At 40.9% G+C, this 21635-nt stretch overlaps 1 protein-coding gene across 1 annotated transcript in view; it reads right to left on the bottom strand.

Moving 5' to 3' along the window:
- Nucleotides 1-21635, bottom strand: part of LOC143287407 (tyrosine-protein phosphatase non-receptor type 11-like) — a 56225-nt gene that overhangs the window by 10872 nt on the left and 23718 nt on the right. Inside the window, exons 7-12 of the mRNA XM_076595384.1 lie at nt 21028-21124; nt 16567-16646; nt 10194-10337; nt 4564-4725; nt 2166-2320; nt 1574-1641 (exon numbers count right to left, since the gene is read on the bottom strand). Of these exons, the coding sequence (XP_076451499.1) occupies nt 1574-1641; nt 2166-2320; nt 4564-4725; nt 10194-10337; nt 16567-16646; nt 21028-21124 (706 nt within the window). The remainder of the gene's footprint in view (nt 1-1573; nt 1642-2165; nt 2321-4563; nt 4726-10193; nt 10338-16566; nt 16647-21027; nt 21125-21635) is intronic.

Here is a 21635-nt window from a genome sequence, read left to right as displayed (position 1 = left end):
GAAAGTTTGTTTTGATCTGATGTGGCAAATGTTAAGTGGCAAAGAGTTCCATTGCCTGGGTGCAGTGAAAGAAAAAGATGGTTGGTCTGTGCCTCTGGTTGTCAGTCTGAAGGAGAAAACATCACAGACTGACAATGTGGCACCCAGTGGGGTGAGGGAAGTGGCTGCAGTGGGGGTGGGTTGTTAACTTTTTGTTGTTGTTGTTGTCCCCCACACCCACAAACCCCTCCCCCCAAGACCGAGACAGCTACCATGGCTGAGTGAATGAGCTATGGTTCAAATGAGAAGAAGAACAACAACAACAAAAAAAACAACCCCACCCCCACCACCACCCTTCTCCCCCCAAAAAACAAGAGCATCACTAGTGGGGTTAAAAATGGTCGTACACGTAAAAAAAATACCACTTGTGTATACAAGTGAACATGGGACAAGCAGCACACAAACAAAGAGGAAGATGGAGAAGACTAGGATCATACAGTCTAGTGTTGGCAGCATGGTGGGTGTGTCGATGGGCGTAATAGCCGAATGGTTAAAGCGTTGGACTTTCAATCTGAAGGTCCCGGGTTCGAATCATGGTGACGGCACCTGGTGGGTAAAGGGTGGAGAGTTTTACGATCTCCTCGGTCAACATATGTGCAGACCTGCCAGTGCCTGAACCCCCTTCGTGTGTATATGCAAGCAGAAGATCAAGTACGCACGTTAAAGATCCTGTAATCCATGTCAGCGTTCGGTGGGTTATGGAAACGAGAACATACCCAGCATGCACACCCCCGAAAACGGAGTATGGCTGCCTACATGGCGGGTTAAAAACGGTCATACACGTAAAAGCCCACTCGTGTATATACGAGTGAACGTGGGAGTTGCAGCCCACGAACGCAGAAGAAGAAGAAGAAGAAGAAGAAGAAGAAGAGGTGGGTGTGTCTTTTCCAGCTCTGCTCCAACTTGCAGGTCAACCTGTTTATCAGGCTCATCTCTTTGCCAGAACATAGGAGAAACAGGGTCAGAGTGCAGTGTGGGTGTGGCTACACATGGGAAGTATGGAGTATCGTATGAACTGTACAGTGGAAAGGTTTTGCAAGGAAAAGTAAGTATGGGGGAAGGGAGGAGGGGGAGGGGTGAGGGGGGCACCAGAGAAAAGGGACAATGGAAATTAACACAGAAATTTAAAACTGTAACTGCTGTGATGAACAGGTAAAAACCAAGTGTTATAGAGAAATTCTGCTGCAGTTTGAACAAAACTGGAGCAAGTATGTGTGTGTGTGTGTGTGTGTGTGTGTGTGTGTGTGCGCGCGCGCACGCGTGTGCATGTGCGTGTGTGTGTGTGTGTGTGTGTGCGCGCGCACGCATGCTTGCATGTCTGTGCCTGCAAGCCTGTGTGAAGAAAAACAACAACAACAAAACAAACAAAAAACAGAGTGAACAGCTGAGCATATTTGAGAAACAGCCTCAGCCAGACAGACAGACAGTGGAAGAGACAGTCAGACAGTGAGACAGAACACAGATGGACAAACAGGCACAGGTTTAGAATCTGTTAGTCACTACAGCACACATGCAGCAGTGGTGCCCATCTCACCATAGGCTTTGATCTGGTTCAGCATGATGTCAACAACGATGAAGGCGCCTGTGCGTCCAATTCCCGCACTGCAACAGACACACACACACACACACACACACACACACAGAACATCCACACAAAGATTGCACTCACACACACACATAATATATTTGTATGAAAACAACCACACACACACACACACACTTTCCGTACTGCATGTTTTCAGTATAAATTTGTATGTGAATTTCTGTATTTTAGCAAATGTCAAATATGGTCTATCGTCTTGTGAATTTCAGGAAAACAAAAATTTCTGATTCTAATTCTACTTCTCACACTCACATGCACGCACGGACACACACACACACGCGCTGAAACACACACAAACTGAAACACACACACACACACACACAGAAACACAAAGATACAAACACACACACGCGCGCGCGCACACATGCACACACACACACACTGAAACACAAACACTGAAACACACACACACTGAAACACACACACACACACGCGCGCGCGCGCGCGCGCGCGCACACATACACACTGAAACACACACATGCGCACACACATGCGCACGCATGCACATGACACACACACACACCTGCAGTGAACGATCATCGGGCCAGGATCAGTTTGGGCTGCCTGCCGTGCTTTAGCTTTTTCCAGAAGGTCGAGCACACAGCCTGGTTCTGATGGCACCCCGTAGTCTGGCCACGTCTGGAAGTGGTACTGGTAAATGATCCTGGGTTCGTCTGGCTGCAATGCCCAACAAACACACACAACATGTGACCTCCACAGTCGGGAAACCATCAACCAATGCAGGAGGAGGAATTTTGTTTAATGTCCCGTCACACATATCGGTGATTGAAGACATTTTGTTAAAGTATTTATGAATACATCTGAGTATTATCGGTTAGAAGGGGTGGGAGATGTGGATGATTGGAGGGTTGGGGGAAACTGGGCAAATGAGGGTAAAAATGTGGGTGAAATTTGGAAGAAACCCCCCCCCCCAAAAAAAACAACCTCTAAATACAGTTACAGAAAATTACTTAAAGGACTTTGTAAAAGAGAAGTTGTTAAACTGACAAGCGAAACAACTGATAATGAATGCAAAAAGTCAAAAACATCAACACCAATGCAGACAGGGAAGGAGTGAATGATTATGAAACGTAAAAGAAATCTTCATGCGCACATACACGATGAAAGGCAAGCATGCATGAATGCATGCGCATGCTCTCATGTACACCCACACAGACCCACATCCAACAAAGCACCTCCACTGTGTACACAGGGAAGCACTTGTATCTCTTTACTATGTGCACACACCCACAAACACAAGCAAAGATAAACTGTTTCAGAACAGCATTCAAAGAACAAATATGTATTCCAAAAATGGAATCTCAATGTTCATCTGTCATAGTTCAGCTCCTAAAAGTAAAAAGTTTCAGAAGCTGAAATCACACAGATGAACACAGAAAGTCCTTTTTTTGGAATATGTTATCTGAGTGTATATGAAGGCTTTATCTTTAAGCTAGCTTCTAACACTTATTTTCCATCTTTACCTAGCTTCTAGCCCACTTTACATCTTCAGCTTGCTTCTAACACCCACTTTCCATCTTTAGCCAGCTCCTAACAAATACTTTTCATCTTTTGCTAGCTTCTTACAAAAACAAGCCATCTTTGACTGGCCTCTATTACTTTCCATCTTTACCTAGTTTCTAACTCACTTTACATCTTTTGCTCATTTCTAACACTTACTTTCCATCTTTTGCTAACTCCAATCACTTACATTCCATCTTAATCTGGCCACTAACACATTGCCTTCCATCTTTACCTAGCATCTAACACTTATGTTCCATCATTAGCTGGCCTCTAGCAATTACCTTCCATCTTTACCTTGCTTCACTCTTTCCACACTGAACTAGCCTCTAACACTTGCCAACAGCTTGTCTCTAATGCTTACTTTCAATATTAACTGGTCTTTAACATACAATTTCAATCTTTAAGCAGCCTCTAAAACTTATTTATCATCTTTGGGTAGCCTTTTACACTCTATTTCCATCTTTATGTAGTCTCTAGCACTTATTTTCCACCTTAAAATAGCCTCTAACACTTACTTTCCATCATTAAGTAGCCTCAAACACTTTCTTTCTATCTTCAGCTGGCCTGCAACAATTATTTTGCACATTTAGCTAGCCTCTAACATCTATTGCTCGTCTTTAGCCTCTATCTCCGAACGCCCACTGTTTGTTCAACACTCTCCACTTTTAGACTTGACTTCTACCTCCCATGTTTTGGGATCTGAAATTCAACCTATCTTTAAACGTGGAAACGTTTGTCTGCTCTTTGCTTGTAACACTTGCTGTCCTTACCTTTCAACACTTATCCTCCTGACAAAACCATAATCTTGGCAGCCTCAGCTTCCAATAAACTTTGACCAAAAATATTCAGTTTTTAGACGTGATGCTTGTCTTTCCAAACTTTGCATAGAAGTCCATATTCATGCTAAAATTCTAGCTCCTGTCTTTTAATCTTTAACCCAAAAGAATCCCCAGTTTGTTTAACATGAACTATTTCATTCATGTTTCTACCCCCAACTCTCTTTCCATTCATAATAATAATAATAATAATAATAATAATAATAATGGATACTTATATAGCACACTATCCAGAAATCTTCTCTAGGTGCTTTACAAAAACGCTTTTGTTAACATAAAACATCACATCTATGTTACATACACACACCAAAATGTGACTACACACACACACACACACACACACACACACACACACACTGCATACATACATTTTAACATACATGTGTATCTAACAGCTACCCGAACACATACGCACGCATAGGCAGGCACGAACTTACATAAACACACGCACACACGATACATTAAAAGAAATGAAGAAGGAAAAAAAGAGATTAAATTCATAAATTCATTTTTTTCTTGCTGAAAACACTCATCCTCCCAGTGCTACCCTCAGACACTCACCTTCCCTCCCTTCGGCTCCCTGACCAACTGCAGCTCTCTCAGAATGAAGTCTGTGTCCGTTGTTTCTTTGAGAAGTTTCACCCTGAAGGTGGCGGTGTAGCAGGGAAATTCTCGTTCATGGTTCTCACATTTCTCATCAGGCCAGTACTTCACCAATTTGTTCTGGCAGAGTGCAAACACAGCATCAGAGTTAGATCGGGCGAAGACAGCCTCCGTGTAAAACAGGTCCAGAGACAATTTGGAGTGGGGTAGGGGGCGGCGGGGGGGTGGGGGGGGGGGGGGGGGGGGGGAGCGTGGGGGGAGGGAATGAACAATGAACATTATTGCAGTAATACTGGATGATAGAAAAGCTTGCTTATATGAATCATGAGGGGAGGGAAGGTGTGGAGGGGTGGAGGGGGGGGGGGGGAAAGAAGGGAAGGAACACAACAATAATAATAATGAATGATATAATAGCTAAGTGATACAATACGTCATGGCAGAATCCACTTGTAAATGTTTCTGAAACCAAATCAGCAAACCTTTTTTTTTTTTTTTTTTTTAATCAGACCTCTATAGGTAAAGAAAAGAAGAAGAAAAAAATGTAAACAACATATGCAATATAAATCATGCACATGTGAATATTTGACATTCACTAAACAGCATAGCTAAAGAAGAATGAGAGAAGAGAGAATCAAAGTGTGTGTGTGTGGGAGAGAGACAGAGACAGAGAGAGAGACAGAGACAGAGAACACTCAACACTGAAATGTTTAATGTCATTAGCTGTAAAGCACTAGTGACACAGTGGGTACTAATCAGAACAAAATGGTGCAAAACAGATAAAAATAAAACAGAAAGGAAAAACAAAAAAAAAAACAAACAAACAAAAAAAAAACCAGAACTGAAACAACAAAAAACTAATACGAGATTTGCAACACTTTAGCACTTTGTCATTAGCGACAGGGGGGTAATGTGCCTTTCTTTTTTCAGTCGTTCATCTCCATGGTTTGGACAGTACACAGAAAACAAAGTACATATAAATCATACAATAAATATGTATGCATGTAATATCAACACACATCATATCAATACAAACACATACTAAAGAACATATAAATCCCGAAATAATTAATTATGCCTGAACAGAAAAAAACATGTCAATACAAACACATATAATTACAATGTCATGCCCACACACACATACACAGAGAGAGAGAGAGAGAGAGAGAGAACGAATGAATGAACAAAATTGTTTTAATGAACTTTGGCCATGGACCACAATTCAAAACCAGGGGACTGGGGATGGGCATGGGAAGGGGTATTATAACACTTGAATAGATGACACAATATCATCAATATCATAATATTCATGGACTTGACATTAATTCTACTTAATTAAGCCTGAGTATATGATTTCTCCTTTTGATTGCATGGAAAATAAATTTTGATACATGGAAATTTCTTTGCTTGTTGTTTGATCGGAGAAGTGAACTAAGAGACATGTTTAAACAGTCTTGAAGAAATTTTGTCCGTAAATCATTATATACAGAACAAACAAACAACAAATGGTATTCATCTTCTAGTTCACCTTGGCAAAAAGGACAATGCTTTAAAACATCATTTTCAGTGTACCTATTAACATTGTTATTTAAAGGAAGCACATTAAATCTGGCCTGAGACAACGCCACTCTGAAGCAATATTCATCAGCATTTGTTATATATTTTTCTTTTTCAAATACAACTTTGAATGATCTGTAGCATGAATATCTGTCCCTATCACTAATAGTACCTGACCATTCTTGAATGAAGATATCTATAAGTCTTTGCTTGAAAGTAATAAGAAATCCTTTCACATCACCAACACCCTGTTGCAACCACACAAAATTAAAACCTGTTGTACATAATATTTCTCTAACTTGAGAAGCCCAACACTGTTTTCCATTTAAATCTAATCCAAGCAACATCTGATAAGCCATGAAAGCAATCTATTTTGATCCATCTGTAGTATTCTCAACCAGTACCTTATAACATTTAATAACGGGTTTATAAATAACGGATATCTACCAAGATCACCATAAACCACTTTGTTTGGTGTTTTCACTGGCACTCCCAAGAATCGCTTACATGCTAATAAATGAATTTTTTCTACATTCTCTAGTCTATTCATACCCCAAATTTCAGATCCATACAACAGAACAGGCTGTACCTTTACATCAAATATTTTGAAAAATACTGCATATGACATTTCTTTATACTTTTGAAAAGCCTTCACAAGGCTCAACTGATTTTGAAGTCCTATTGGAGTTGTTGATAATAAAGCAATATCATCAGCAAAAAGCAATATGAACAGTTCCATGCTACCTGGTATCAACTGAACCCCATGTCTACCTGACACAGACATATGTTCAGCAATCTGATTGATGAATGTACAAAATAAAGTAGGGCTCATGACATATCCCTGTCGTACACCAAGTGGGCAATCAAAAAATTCAGAATATTGTGAATTAACCCTGACAGATGCTAACAATGAATCGTACATCACTTTCAAAGACTTAAAGAATTTACCAGATACACCCTGTTTTCTTAAATGTTGTAACAACTTATCATGTCTTACAGAATCAAATGCTTTTCTAAAACCAACGAAAGCAACATATAATTTCTTATTTTGACACATGCATTTCTGAACACAAGTATACAGGTTAAAAATCTGATCAACAGTTGAGTAGTTTTTTCAGAAACCAGCTTGACCTTCTGTAATCATCTCATTATTTTCTAACCAATTATATAGTCGATTATTCAACACCGTTGTAAAGCACTTAGAAATGATACTTAACAGTGATATCCCTCTATACTTATCAACATTATCAATATCACCTTTCTTAAAAATGGGAATGATAATGGCTTTGGACCATTCTTTTGGTTACAGTCCTTTATTGAACAGAGCATTAAATAATTTTGTCAGAAATGGTACGGTAATTTTATTACCAGTTTTTAACATTTCAGCAGAAATACCATCAAGTCCACATGCTTTTCCCGACTTCAGCTTGTGAAGAGCGAACAAAACCTCATTCTCTGAAATTGCATTATTAAGTTCACATTCTTCATCATCATCGAGGTTACTAAGATCAGCAGAATTATTAACATTGTCCATACCATTATCCAAGGAAAATAGACTTTTGAAGTGCTGATGCCACTCTTCCATACTGACATTATTACTGATGTTACTTTTTGTTTTCCCACATCCCATTTCCGTTTGATAAATTTGATTCCAGTGAATCTATTTTTTCTCTTTGATAATTTCGTCTTTTAGTTTTTAATAAAGTTTTGTATTTTTTCAGAGAGAGAAAGAGAGGACAAGACAATACAAAATTCTTTATTTTCGAGGATAATAGATAAGCACTGATATGTTTTTTTACATCCAGTGCCCTGAACACGGTCTATTCTACACAATACTAAATTAAGTCATACACATGGTGATAGTAACATACATAGTGTGCGTGTCCGTGTGTGTGTGTCTATGTGTGTGTCTGTGTGTGAGTGTGGGCGGGTGTGCGCGCGAGAACACAAAACACACATTCTCTCTGTAATTCACAAACTGTAACTGCCCTCCCCCCAACCCCTATTCCCAACTGAAACCCTCCCATCCCACTCACCCCCATCTACCCTTACCCCTCCACAGAACCAGTCATGTACGTCAACAGGAAAACACACGCCAGACTACCTCTGACAGACAATGCACGGAAGAGGACCAACCAAGCACAAGCAGTCATTATTCCTGACACAGAGAGTCCTCTCTTCCTTCCACTGGTAACCCCTCTTTCCTGACAGCACTCAAGCAGTTCCTATCTGCCCACGTCAACACCGTTCGTTTCCTTCCATGCAAAGTCATTGCCATTGTGCGGAACCCGTGATTGTGACTGAGAGCATGGCTAGCTTTTACATACAGGGGTGTTTTGTCCCATTTTAAGTAGCCGTGAATGTGTGTATTGTAATATATATTGTTCTCTTTCCCCCTGTCAAGAAAACAATGATGGTGTATGCGAGTGTGTGTGTGTATGTGGGGGTGGGGGTGGGGGGGGGTGCATGAATGTGTGTGTATGCTGGCAACACACACACACACACACACACACACACACACACACCAGAATATAACAATAATAATGCAAAGGAGACAGACACGGAGAACCTTTGACAAGCAGTCTAAGAGGGAGAGACAGCCAGCCAGACTGGTGGAAAGACAGATGAAAGAAGACAGACAATAGACATGGAATAGCATAATGTAATCAAAGAAGACAGACAGAAAGGCATTACGAACAAAACGTGAAATAGTGAGAAAGGCATTAAGAAGAAGACATGAAATAGCACAATGTAATCAAAGAAGACAGGCAGAAAAGCATTACAAAGAAGACATTAAAGAGAGCACAATGTAATCAAAGAAGACAGGCAGAAAGAAAAAAAAAAAAACATTACAAAGAAGACATTAAAGAGAGCACAATGTAATCAAAGAAGACAGGCAGAAAGGCATTATAAAGAAGACATTAAAGAGAGCACAATGTAATCAAAGAAGACAGGCAGAAAAGCATAACAAAGAAGACATTAAAGACAGCACAATGTAATCAAAGAAGACAGACAGAAAAGCATTACAAAGAAGACATGAAATAGCACAATGTAATCAAAGAAGACAGGCAGAAAAGCATTACAAAGAAGACATTAAAAAGAGCACAATGTAATCAAAGAAGACAGAAAAGCATTACAAAGAAGACATTAAAGAGAGCACAATGTAATCAAAGAAGACAGGCAGAAAAAAAAAAAATTACAAAGAAGACATTAAAGAGAGCACAATGTAATCGAAGAAGACAGGCAGAAAGGCATTATAAAGAAGACATTAAAGAGAGCACAATGTAATCAAAGAAGACAGGCAGAAAAAAAAAAAAAAAAAAAAATTACAAAGAAGACATTAAAGAGAGCACAATGTAATCAAAGAAGACAGGCAGAAAGAAAAAAAGAAGAAAAAAAAAAAAAAAAAAAATAAAGAAGACATTAAAGAGAGCACAATGTAATCAAAGAAGACAGGCAGAAAGAAAAAAAAAACATTACAAAGAAGACATTAAAGAGAGCACAATGTAATCAAAGAAGACAGGCAGAAAGGCATTATGAAGAAGGCATAAAATGAGCACAATTCAATCAAAGGTGCAGAGTTAATGGGAGAGAAAGAGAGCCAGAAAGAGGCAGAGACAGAGAGAGAGAGAGAGAGAGAGAGAGGCAGAAACAGAGAGACAGAGACAGACAGACAGAGACAGAGACTGAGAGACCGGCTGACAGACAGACATACATAGATAGGTGGGAAAGAAAGAAAGACAGAGAGAGAGGGAAGACACACAAAAGACAGCGAGACACGGATACACGCAATCACATGAGTCCCCCATTCCCCCACTCCCTCCCCACACACAAATCACATCAACACACACACAAACAAAACGACACATACACAACCACATGAACACAAATGCACCAACAAACATGACAAACTCCCAAGAACTTGTTCCAAGAAACACACACAACCCCCCCCCCCCCTACCCCCTACCCCCTGCCCCCCCCCCCTCCCCAAAACCAAACAAAGAAAAAACAATCAAAAACAAAATCACTCTCACCTTGCCACGCTCCACTTCCTTGGTCGTCACGACGATGACCCGTGAATTTTCCTGCCAGGTCATACGCCAGAAGTCAGCCACCGTTTCCTTCAGACAGCCCTGGGTGGCAATGTAGGTCTTCCTGGGCTCCATGTTCTCTTCTGGCTGCAACACCAACACAAGTTTCAAGTTTCAAGTTTTAATTTTCCTTTCACTCCTATTGGAGTATGGAGGATTACTACAAAATAAACTTTTCATGTCCAGAACAAACATTTCCAAATACACAACAATGTCATATAAAAGTTGAGAAAACACAAATGTCTTTTAACTCCAAAAGTATAACTAGGCAACATTTGCAAATCTAATCATCTTACTTACAGCTAAAATGACTTTTTTGCCTCCTTTGAGCATATTACAAAAATTAAAAACCGATTTTGGAGACAAATATTTTTTAGGAACATATCTATTTCGTAGCTGATCATAATTGGGACATTCCATTATAAAATGAAACTCATCACCAATCACAGACATGTTACAAACCTTACAAAGCCGTAACTCTCGTGGTATGCCTTTGTGTCTCCCTGTTTCTATTTCCAGCTTATGATTACTACTTCGAAATCTGAAGAAGCTGATAACATAATTATCAGGCATTTGACATATATTTTTCTCTACCAAATCCACTTTTGAAATGTCAATAAAACAAACATTTACTACTCGCCTCTAGAGCATGTCTCCATAGATTTTGAAAACTATCTCTCAAAGCAATGTTGACATTCTTGCAGAAAGATTCCCTCTCCAAGAAGAATTGACCATCCCAAACACAGTCATACCCTGCTTCTATTAAAATTTGTCTGATACAACTCATCCATTTTGAAGTATAAATACCATTTTGATATAAGTCAAGTAATATCAAATATATTTTCCCACAATATTTTTCTGTGTTTGATATCACTAAGCTGGTCCAAAATCGAACTACCGTAAAGTACCGAGTATAAGCCCATAACATTGTAAACGCCCACCCCCCACTTTGGAGCAAAATTCGTGCAAAGGGTGAAGTACCGAGTAAACGCCCACCCCCCACTTTTGCATGGCTTAAAAAAAAAAATTAAAAAAACCCGAAAAATCGAGAACAGGGAGAGAAAAAAGGAATGCCGAAGAATGTCGTGTCAGAGTTGTTTCCCTTTGCTTATGGCGCTTGCTTATGGCGCTTGTTTCCAAGAAAATGCCGAAGCAAAAATCTTACACAGTAGAATTCAAGTTGACTGCTCTAGAGCACCTTGACAGACACGGGAATGTCAGTGCCACGGCAGAAGAGTTTGGTGTGGACAGAAAACAAATCAGGATGTGGCGAGCTAACAGAGATGTCCTTCTGCAGCATGAAACTGGCAGAGAAAAGCGAAAGTTGAAACTGCACCCTGGTCGGACTGTGAAGTCGGAGGAGTTGGAGGTGAGACTTTTTGAGTTTCTACAAGAAGAAAGAAGCGAAGGGCGAGTTGTTAGAAATAAAGACTTGCAGAGAAAAGCGCGAGAGATAGGGGCGGGTCTGAACCTTCAAGACTTTGATGCGTCAAACATGTGGCTACAAAGGTGGAAAAAACGGCACCATGTATCCAGTCGCCTCTGTACGTCCAGTAACCAGAAGGTGCCGGCAGATTTTGAGGAGCAGCTCCTGCACTTCAGAAGAGTTTTTGAGTTTCTACAAGAAGAAAGAAGCGAAGGGCGAGTTGTTAGAAATAAAGACTTGCAGAGAAAAGCGCGAGAGATAGGGGCGGGTCTGAACCTTCAAGACTTTGATGCGTCAAACATGTGGCTACAAAGGTGGAAAAAACGGCACCATGTCTGAACCTTCAAGACTTTGATGCGTCAAACATGTGGCTACAAAGGTGGAAAAAAACGGCACCATGTATCCAGTCGCCTCTGTACGTCCAGTAACCAGAAGGTGCCGGCAGATTTTGAGGAGCAGCTCCTGCACTTCAGAAGAAATATCCTGCGACTTCGTCACCGCCACATGTACGCATTAGGACAAATGCTAAACATGGACCAAACAATGGTCAGGTTTGACATGCCACCCAACCGCACAAATGAGATCAAAGCGGGTGCGCATCAAGACAACGAAAGCAGAGAAGAGGGGTTTTACAGTCGCCCTCTGTGCCGCTGCTGACAGCACCAAACTGCCAGCGTTTCTGATCTTCAAAGAACGCACTGGAGAGATTCCTCGCCGTGTCCGCCAGCATCTCCAGATTCCAGCCAACGTCCGCGTCACAGCGACACGGAATGGCTGGATGACACGGGACCAAGTTTTGTTCAAGTTGTGTGCTTGGCTCCTCAGAGACTCAGCGCCTGCTTCTGCTGGACAACTACGCTGCTCACAGGGCAGCTGATGTTCGAGCAGCTCTCGACGAGCAGGACGTTAACGTTGTGCTCGTGCCTGCTGGTTGCACAGCCCTTGCCCAACCCATCGACATCAGCATCGTCAAGCCTTTCAAGGTAAATGAGACTTTAAGTTTAATGTGTATGTGTGTGTGTGTGTGTGTGTGTGTGCGTGTGTGCGTGCATGGCTGTGTGGTGTGTGTGTGTGTGTGTGTGTGTGTGTGTGTGTGCGTTCGTGGCTGTGTGGTGTGTGTGTGTGTGTGTATGTGTGTGTGTGTGTGTGTGTGTGGTCATCTTTTTGGAGTTGTGCAGTGGAATGACAATTGTTGCTCCATAATTTCTCACACACAGCTGCGGTAGATGGTGGCACTTCGGAATGTGGGCTAGGGAAAATTTATGCTAAATCTACCTTAGATCAGGCCGGCTAACATGCCGAGAGATGTATCATCCTGTCTCCACAGTTTCTTTGTGACGAAAACTGGTGAACTCGTCATCACAGAATGTGTATAGACAAGGGGGTTGAACTGTAGCGAATCAGAACAAACTGATGAATTGGACATATCAGGGTTAAGCAGTGAATCTGTCAGTCATTCTCTTGGCGTCGCTAGGACAAGTCAAGATTGGTTACTTTGGTTTAAACCTATTGGAAAAGCTAAGGTTCATAATTAGTATGCACAGTATGTTGTGGGAGGGAATAAAACCAGTCAGCACAGCTAATTCTCAGCTGTCTCCCAGAAGAACTGAACACTGACACAGGCGGACTGACTGATGTGAAGTGAAAGAGAATCCTTGGGCTATGAGTACATGACTTGAAATGGTTTCATGTTTTGATAACTTAGTTGTGTTGGGAAACCATGTTTTATTGTCAGTGTATTGTCAGTGTTGACTGACTGTGGAACAATGTAAGCACTGTTTTGAGAAGCCGAAGATGCACAATGTATGTAGCAGGAGTGTGGAGTGTTTTGGCTTTGCTACTCCTAAAGTAGGTTTATGTATTTTTGATGCATTACTTCCTTGCTTTGTATATTAGGTGGTGTCCATTAAATGTGAAGTTGAGCAGATTTGTAGATATCAGTGTGTGTTGAGGATTTTTCATGTGTGTGTGCATATGGGGGTAGCAGCAAGGGATGTGAAACACATGTTTGACTTGTTGGTATTGTGACAACATGTGTTGGAGTTGTGCTATGTGTCAGTGGTTTACTTTACTCAGACACAGTGAGAAAACACATTGTAACATGGTTAATGAGTTAACAATGAGGGCACTGAGGGTCAGTGTTATGTTGTTGAACACAGTTGCTGTTTACCAGAATATCTACACTAAAATTTCTACACATTTACTTGTGTCAGTGGGACACTTTGTGGAGACAAAGAGATATGTTTGGTCATGGTAACACACACACTTGTTGTACGACTGGTAACATGAGCTGAACACTCAGGTTGTATTTGTCAGTGATATGCTTGGTGCACAGTATTGTATGTCAGGTAGGCTTAACCCTTTCTCTGCCAGGAAAATAAGATTTAAGTGAAATCTATTTGCCAGGGGATTTTTTTTCGCAAAAAACGGGTATACATTTTTTTAAAAATCTGTGCTCTTTGTTATTTGAGAAAGACCTATAAAAGTATATATTTTCTGAAAGGTAAATGAATAAAGAATACAAAATACATAATGTTTCCCCATTTTATATATATTTTTAGTGACATGCTGTTGTTTTGAAATCAGTGTTTTGTTTTTTGTCGCATTTTCAACTTGTTCATTACAAACATTAGTCAGGTAATTTGCACTAAAATATCATATTTTGTGGACAAATGGATATCTGCACACACACAAAATCATACTAGAACAACCACAATAAACATTCTTTAAAAAAAAGAGATAGATACACAATGCAATGTGACTTCTCCAAGTGATACAGTGGATGTAAGGCCACGCCCCCTCAGTCTCCACCCCCCTTCCTCTTCACCCCTCTTACATGATCACTTTATCCAGTTCTCGTCAGACCGCGTTGGCTGGGTGCTAAGAAAATCGCTCACACTATGTCCTGCTAATAATTCGGTTAGTTTGTGTCGTCTGCTACAGTTGTGCAGCCGGCATCACTCACTGATAGTCATATCTTGGCCACTCTCTTGATTGCTCCCTTCATTTTCTATCAAATCGTCCTATGAATGTTCATCACTGTCTTCTTCGAATTTACACTTCAATTCTTTATGAGCATCAACTAAAGAAAGCACTCTTGGTTGATTTAGTTTGCCATGATCGCATGTCTTGAGCAAGGCGTCAGTCCGACAGGAGCCAGGCAAAACACTGCGACAGTGACCCAACCAAAACATTCAAATAAAGGACTGCCTCATGATGTAGATGGGGTTTCTAGCTATGAATAGAATCTAGAAAGATTCCCCAAGCTAAAGCGACCAGCATTTTCATCAATGAACTGAATGCAAACCAGGGAAAAGTCTGAATATTTCGATGACGAGTTATCTCGTTATAGTGGCAGTGAAGCATACATGCTTGTGATGACAAGTTATCTCGTCATATAGGCAGCCTAGGGGTTAATGAAGATTGTTTTACCTCACATAGATATATGTGTGAGAGGACTGCACACTGTTGGGCATGTGGTGAAAGGTGCCGAGAGTGTACAGGCCTTTCATGTCAGTGATGTCCAGAATTTTCAGATTTTCTGACCAGGATTTTGGTTTTGTGTTTGTGTTCCAGGTGTGTTGCTTTAGGTGTAGGGTGAAGTGTTTTATATAGGGCGAGGTGAACTGCTTAGTGTGTGTGCTGTACTGTAAAGTAAACATTCTATAAAAACCACTCCATATGGCCCTGCTATTGGTGTGGGGAGAGAGTGTGAGTGAGTGTATACAACATCATTGGTCCAGTACCCCACTTCTCTGTTCCTCTCTCTTGGAATCAAACCTCTTCCAGTTTTTACACATGCTTAATCCACTTCAAAGACCTGCTAACCACAGTGAAGGAACGCAAGCTCCGCTGGTATGGACACGTCACACGATCAGACGGCCTAGCCAAGACCATCCTGCAGGGTACCGTACAAGGAAGGAGGAAGAGAGGCAGACAGAGAAAGCGGTGGGAGGACAACATCAAAGAGTGGAAGGGCCTGCCATTTGCCACAACTCAAAGGGCCGCTGAGGACCGAGGCAGGTGGCGCGAGCTGACCAGGCAGTCATCCATGGTGCCCCAACGACCCACCCACGGGTCAAGGGATAGATAAGATGAGAGAATCCACTTCCCTCATTAAAAAAGATTTGTTCATTCGTTCGTTTGTTATTTTTGTGCCAGCCACCATCACTGCTTTTAAACCACCACCACCATCTGATTCAAGATTTTTTTTTATTCTTTTTTTTTTTTTTCTTAAGAATGAAAATCAGTTTTGTCAATTAAACCTTAACAACAATTTAAACATTGATGGTTGGGAAAAAAAAAAGAGAAACACACACATACACACACACACAAAGAGGCACAGAACTATAAGCTCACTTGCAGAAATGATTGAACAAGCCAGCATCCGGCAAAGAGCAGACAACCACACCTGAGGCAACAAAGAAACAACAACAAGGACAACAACAACAACGACAACAACAACGACAACAACAAACAACAACAACAACGACGACAACAATGACAACAACAACAACAAAAAAAGCCAAGTCCTCACCCTGATCTAATTGGCGTTGATGTAATCTGACAACGACAACGACAACAAAAAAAGCCAAGTCCTCACCCTGATCTAATTGGCGTTGATGTAATCTGACAACGACAACGACAACAACAACGACAACAACAACGACGACAAAAAAAAAAAAAGCCAAGTCCTCACCCTGATAAAATTGGCGTTGATGTAATCTGACAACGACAACGACAACAACAACGACAACAACAACGACGACGACAACAAAAAAAAGCCAAGTCCTCACCCTGATAAAATTGGCGTTGATGTAATCTGACAACGACAACGACAACAACAACGACAACAACAACGACGACAACAAAAAAAAGCCAAGTCCTCACCCTGATAAAATTGGCGTTGATGTAATCTGACCCCACCACGTCAGGGTCCCCCTCCTTCAGAACGACCCGAGTGTTGTCAACTGCACATCACAACATCCACATCAACAGCACCTTGCCAGGCAGCGCCACTCCCTCATCTCTCTCTCTCCAGTCTTTATTTACTTCTTTACATTCCATTTATTTATTTATTTATTTATTTATTTATTTATCTTATCTTAACGGCATATTTGCTTATTTATTCATTCATCTATCGATTTGTCTATTTACATTTCATTTATCTTTCTTTTTTTTTTTCCCCATTCATTTTCAATTGATTAGTTTCATTTGTTTGTTATTCATTTGTTTTCAATTCATTATGTCATTTGTTTGTTGATTTATTCATCTACATCCATTTTATCTTATCTATTCATTTGTTTATTTATTTACATACTTCCATTGTTTTTATCAATTTACTTGTTTATTTATTACTCAGTTATCTGCTTACTTATTTGTCTATCTATCTATCTATTTAGTGGGCTAGCGGCTAACGACCAATGCCCGACGTCCAATGACTCAGAGTCAAGGACACATTGTGTTGTGGCCTTTCTTTGACCTTTGTCAGATGTTCCGTTGTGGCACACCACCACACAGCACACCTTTCGCAGGAGACAATAAACTCGATTCAACATGCAGAATGTGATTGCTGCATGTCACAGAACCTAGAATTAAACAACTACAACATTATATCCCCAAGCAAAATTCTGGGGAAAAAGGAAAAAAAAAAAATCTTTTCCTCTTGTCTCCAAACATTTGTACATCTATCAAGGTATCCCTGTCAGATAAAAAGGGAATACAAAAATTGTCCATTGCCATGAAACAGATGATGGGTCTTTGTAATAATGGAATGGGTTCAGAACAAAAGGAGGGAGGGAGGGAAGGAGAAAGTACAGGAGAGAAAGAGAGAGAGAGAGAGAGAGAGAGAGAGAGAGAGAGAGGATCAACGGCACAAAAGCTTGAATACTTAATAACACCACAACTCACACAAAAGCAATAATTAACCCAGACTGATGTCACCACTTGCCATATATGTTTAGAATGCGCACAGCTGAACACTAGAACATCAAAAACCCAGGCAAATGTATGCAATCATTGAACACGCTTGAAATGCGCGCCTCAAGACACACTGAGGCAATCGCTGCACCAGATGACAGGTAACAATGAAAGGAAGTGACTAGTCAAGGTGTGTGTGGACGAAAGTACTGCATGAAAGGTAAACATGAAATTCAGGCAGGAGCAAAGGAAAGATACGGGGAAGAAAAGGATGGAGCCCCTCTACCCCCTAAAAAAAAAAAAAAAAAGATTAAATAAATGAATAAATAAACCAATGAATAAGTAAATAAAAATAAAACTAAATTTAAAAATAGATAAATAAACAAATAAATAAGTGAGAAAGAAGAGAGGTTGGGTGGCGGGGAGGGGGATGTGGGGGGTGGGAGTTGAAATCCCAGTTCTGCAATTGTGACCAAAGACTCACTTTATAATTGTAGTGGGTACTTTGCAGCCCGACATTGTTTTTTTCTTCCCCCCGCCCCTCACTCTCCCTCCCTCTCCCCCCTTCCCCTCTGCCTGATGTCAAAGTGGGGTTTAGTGTGATAGAACAGGTGCTAATTGCTTCGCTGTCATCATTGTCAGTCAACAGCAACATGGTTTGCAGCTCTGCTTAGCAAGCTATTCAAGAAAGCATGGATGTGAAGAATTTCCAGAAAACCTTGCTGCTTCCAAGGAACAACGTACACAAACATGTGCATGCTACCACATAGCACACACCAGTGCATGCATTTGATTACTGAGTGCGAGGGTAAACAGGGAAACACCATTATGTAAATGTTTATTATGTGTGGTAAGCTGAAAGCCACACTGGCTGACAACATAGTTAAATCGATGTGACCACCTGCAGAACCATGACTGGCACTGCCAATACTTCCACACATATACATAAATGATGAAATCAAATGAGCAAAGAGGATGACTTCATATTCACCTGGCAATGGGGAACATACCTTTAACTCACTCCGGACGACGGACACGGCTGCTCAGCCGAGCACAAAATCCGGCTCTTTAGTTGGCCGAGCAGCGTCTAGCGTCTTGGGTCAAAAATTTTTTAATGCCAGACTTTCCCACCGCACTCTGCACTGACCGGCACATTCGCCGCGGTATTTCTGGCCCCGCGCGCCAAACTGGGACACTGCCTTCTTTGTTTCACTCGGCACCGCGGCCCCGCCCCACTTTTCCCACCTTTTCACAGCATCCACACATTTCCTGCAGCGATTACAGAAAGTTGAATTATTGCTATTCCTGGTTGTATTATTGGAGTGCAGTTTGAGTTGATTTACACAATTTCATTATTTTATCAACATCATCGTTTCTTTTTTTTTTTTCTTTTTTTTTTTACTACCTTAAAAATCTTCGTCTTTCTCGTGGAATGAAGGGCATAGCAGTGCCATAAGCCGACAGACACTCACCCCGCTCTCCATCCCCCTGATACTCGCACTCACCATGCTACAGTGTGTTCATTTAAACGTTTGTTGTGCTGCCAAGAAAAATCGCACAACTCAAAAGGTAAGCTAATCTGCATGCAGGCATGCTATATGTTCTGTGTGTATTTACGATATTATTGTGCTAAACGCCTGTTTTCTTTGAGAGGGATTTAAACTTAACGATTTTTGCGATCATGTTTCTACTTATCCTTCTCTTCTCTTTCTTCATTTATGTTTCAGCCGTTGCCGCAACAACCGCTATGTAAGAAAACATATTGTGTTTGGAGTCAATGGAAAGCTTATTTTGTGTTCGTTTTAGAAAACCACTTCTTTAGTCGTTATTTCCGATCCATCCGAGGAGATGATGCGCGAAAGAAACAAAGCAGATTTACCGCCGAACAAGCGTACAGCGAGTGCCGCTGGCGCGGCCTCTTTGTCAGCCGCGTTTATTTATATCCATGCCCTACTTCCTGGGTTCACGAACTTTCGCAGGGCCAACTAAAGTGCCAGCACTGAACACCCGTGCGGAACGCTATAGCGGTTTTGACAAATAAACTTTTTTCCACGTTTTCCTCATGGCGTAGCATAACAATCACAGCTACACCGGGCACTATGAACGTGTCAAGGGTCGAATGGAAAGTTTCTACAAGAGATTTCCTAACAACATACTCCAATGCGAGCCAGTGAGTTCAGGACCCTACACGACAAGCTAATCTGCATATGTATCGAAAATGGCATCGCAGGCGATACAAGCGAAAATTTTTGGAGCAAACTAGATCACAACAGAGGCTTTTACCGCTGCTGAAGTGATTGAAATGCTTCAAAATGAAGGTTTCGACATCGACGAGGATGATGAAGACCTTGAATAAAGTATCTGCAGTGAAGAAAGCAACCAGCAAAAAGGTACTGTTAGTGACTCAGCTTCTGACAGCAGTGAAGAGGGAGGGGGGTGGGTGTTCACACAACGTGAGGAGAGGGGCAGTGGGTCAAGTACAGTGGTTTCATTCAGTTACTTTATGTTTTTTGTGTTTTTTTTGTAATTTTTTCCAAACCCTAACAAATGGGTCGTCTGTAGGGAAAAGCAAGGGAGAGAACTATTCGTCCGGAGTGAGTTGACTCATTCTCCAGGTAAGAGTTAACTAATCATTTCCCCTGTCGACCAGGTATGACTATTCTCATACCAACGCACCATTCTAATTCCATTGATTCTTGCCTGGTACTGTTGGCGTTCTAAACTGAAGTGTTTACAGATTCTGGAAGCATGGAAACGAAGCTTTGTCCGACTGATTAAATCAACACACTATCATCTCCATTGATTTTCATCATTTTAGTCAACCATCCCCCCCTTTTTTATTTTTTTTAGTGCAGTGGTGTCACATATAAAGTTAAAATATTCACTGAAATTGTCCATGAAAACTGATTATTCAGACAAAGAACTTAGTGTATTTGGAAGAATACTACTTTGAATATATTTAGAAACTGTATATTAATCGAAAACTGACATTTTTTTTTGTTTTTGTTTTTGTTTTGTTTTTTAAAGGAAAAAAAAAGTTTTTTTGTTTTTTTTGGCCAATGAAGAAGGCGTGTGAAAGCCCCCCCCACCCCCACCCCAAAAAAAAAATAAATAAATAAATAAAATAAAAATATATATATTTTTTTTTTATAATAAAAAAAAGCCCAACACATTCTGATGCTCCATGACCTGCATGCAACTGAGACAAAAAAAAAAGAAAAAAAAAGTTTAAAAAAAGAAAAAAAAAAAAGAAAAGTGCAGTGGTCTCATGTAGTGCTGGTCCAGAGAAAGAGAAAGAGTAGCAGGCATGTAGCTGTGGGGATAGAACGAAACACGTAAGCAGCACTAAAAGTGTTTCCATGCATATGTCTCCCACCATACACCTACACCCACACACGTGTGTCACTGATGACACCTGAATGGAGGACTCACAAGGCAGAATATTTTTGTATCTGTTTCTGCATTTGTTTTCCGGGCGCTGACCCTCTGTGCGGCTGTACAATAGCTGCTCTCCCTCCTGTTGTAGTTGCTGTAACACAGAAAGTACATTACCACTACACTGAGTGTGCGTGCATGCATGTGTGTTACATACACAAAGAAACTCGTCAAAGTTGTCAACTCACTGGCACACACACACACACACACAGATAGATGCGTGTGTGTGTGTGTGTGTGTGTGTGTGTGTGTGTGTGTACAAATCATTTTGTCATCAAAAACCCCGAAAATCACAGCTACAGCTATCCTACACACCCAGCACATCCCCCAGGCACACTTTTTGTTTCTTTTTTAAATGTAACCTACACATATGTATTAGCACACTATCTATATATATCATGCTGGAAAAAAACAACAACAAAAAACAAAAAAACAAACAAAAAAAAACCCATAAAAAAAATAATAATAGGTTACACCAACAAAATGCCTGACAGTCAAGACAGAAAATGTTTTGTTTTCACCCACCCTCCACCCCAATAAAATTAGTAAGGCAACACCACTGCTTACCCACAAGTGAAACAAGATCAGTATGTGTGGCACACGAA

Source organism: Babylonia areolata, chromosome 11 (assembly GCF_041734735.1).
Source record: "Babylonia areolata isolate BAREFJ2019XMU chromosome 11, ASM4173473v1, whole genome shotgun sequence".
Lineage (NCBI taxonomy): Eukaryota > Metazoa > Mollusca > Gastropoda > Neogastropoda > Buccinidae > Babylonia > Babylonia areolata.
Note: the sequence above shows the minus strand (reverse complement) of the source record. Positions and strands in the feature narration are given on the sequence as shown.